This window comes from Perkinsus marinus (assembly GCF_000006405.1).
Source record: "Perkinsus marinus ATCC 50983 genomic scaffold scf_1104296958552, whole genome shotgun sequence".
NCBI lineage: Eukaryota > Perkinsozoa > Perkinsida > Perkinsidae > Perkinsus > Perkinsus marinus.
The window spans coordinates 1-1,106 of NW_003206738.1; the positions used below are offsets into that span (position 1 = coordinate 1).

General features: G+C 52.8%; 1 protein-coding gene across 1 annotated transcript; it reads right to left on the reverse strand.

Moving 5' to 3' along the window:
* Nucleotides 1-322: 322 nt before the first annotated feature.
* Nucleotides 323-937, reverse strand: Pmar_PMAR013179 (hypothetical protein; the record flags this gene model as incomplete). Its single annotated transcript, XM_002774260.1, has 5 exons — nucleotides 323-449; nucleotides 508-595; nucleotides 642-713; nucleotides 776-847; nucleotides 895-937. Coding segments are annotated over 5 exons (402 nt in total), but the record flags the coding sequence as incomplete, so codon positions are not given.
* Nucleotides 938-1,106: the final 169 nt, after the last annotated feature.

Sequence of the window (1,106 nt, forward strand, 5' to 3'; positions counted from 1 at the left end):
TTATCATCAAACTCCCCTGGTTGTTCCCTCTCCTTGATCGCCACTGATGCCTCTATTTTCCGGGTTGATGGTATCAATATGCGTGTGAGATTCGAGTCCGTCTACACCATGAACAAGCAGATGATAATGCAGCACTCCCCATCTACTACTGCTACTATTACCTTCGCCTCTATGCCCTGTGCATGCAGCCAGTGTTGTAAAGCATTAACCTCTTTATCACGATTGTCACCAAGCGTAATCTCCAAGCCTTGGATACCACCCCCAGGCAACTGAGCATGCAGCAACCACTGAGACCTATACCACTCCTCCTCCTACTCCTTACTGCTCTAGCTCCTCCATCATCAGCTCCTCCCGAGTATCGATCCATATCCTCACGCTTACCCATGCCACTCTGGTACTTGGAGGAGCTTTCCAGCCAATGGAAGGCATCACACAGCGGTGGCAAGGCCCTAGAAAAAGCAGCGTCGGGGAGGAGGAGGACTCGCAAGAACCATAAGGGGCACTCACCCATGGCCTCTCTGACGCTCAGACTCAAGGCCGCGTATGATCCGAATAAGCATCGATCGGACAGCTCTAGCCTGGGGCGGCTGATCACCTGCAATAGGCCTTCAGCAATCAGCGATGATGGAGCCTAGCATTACACTTGACCAGTACATGTATCCTCGCCTCGGTATCGAAGTGCCTCAGATCAGGCATCTCTTCCGCGCCTCCACCTGATCCATCAGGACCATTATACCATCATCGCACTCCTACTACTGCTACTCACCAACACTACCGTCCTTCATACCCATCCCTCGGAAGTATATACGGCTCTGTGTGGCCGACTCCATCTCCTTATGATTCTGGCCTGACCACCCACCCAACTGCCCATCTCACTACCCCTGGCAGACCCACCTCTCGAGCCCACGATGGCCCTAACAGCATCGCGACCAAGCATGCCCGCACCCAACAGCTCATCGAGGAAGATACGTTCAATCCACTTGTACTTCTGGTCAGGGAGTATAGGAGGCGGCGTTGACGGGAGTACCTATAACAGGAATATGACCCCACAGATCTGCTTCAGACACCTACTGGCTTGATACTCCCAGTAGAAACACTAGCCTCAT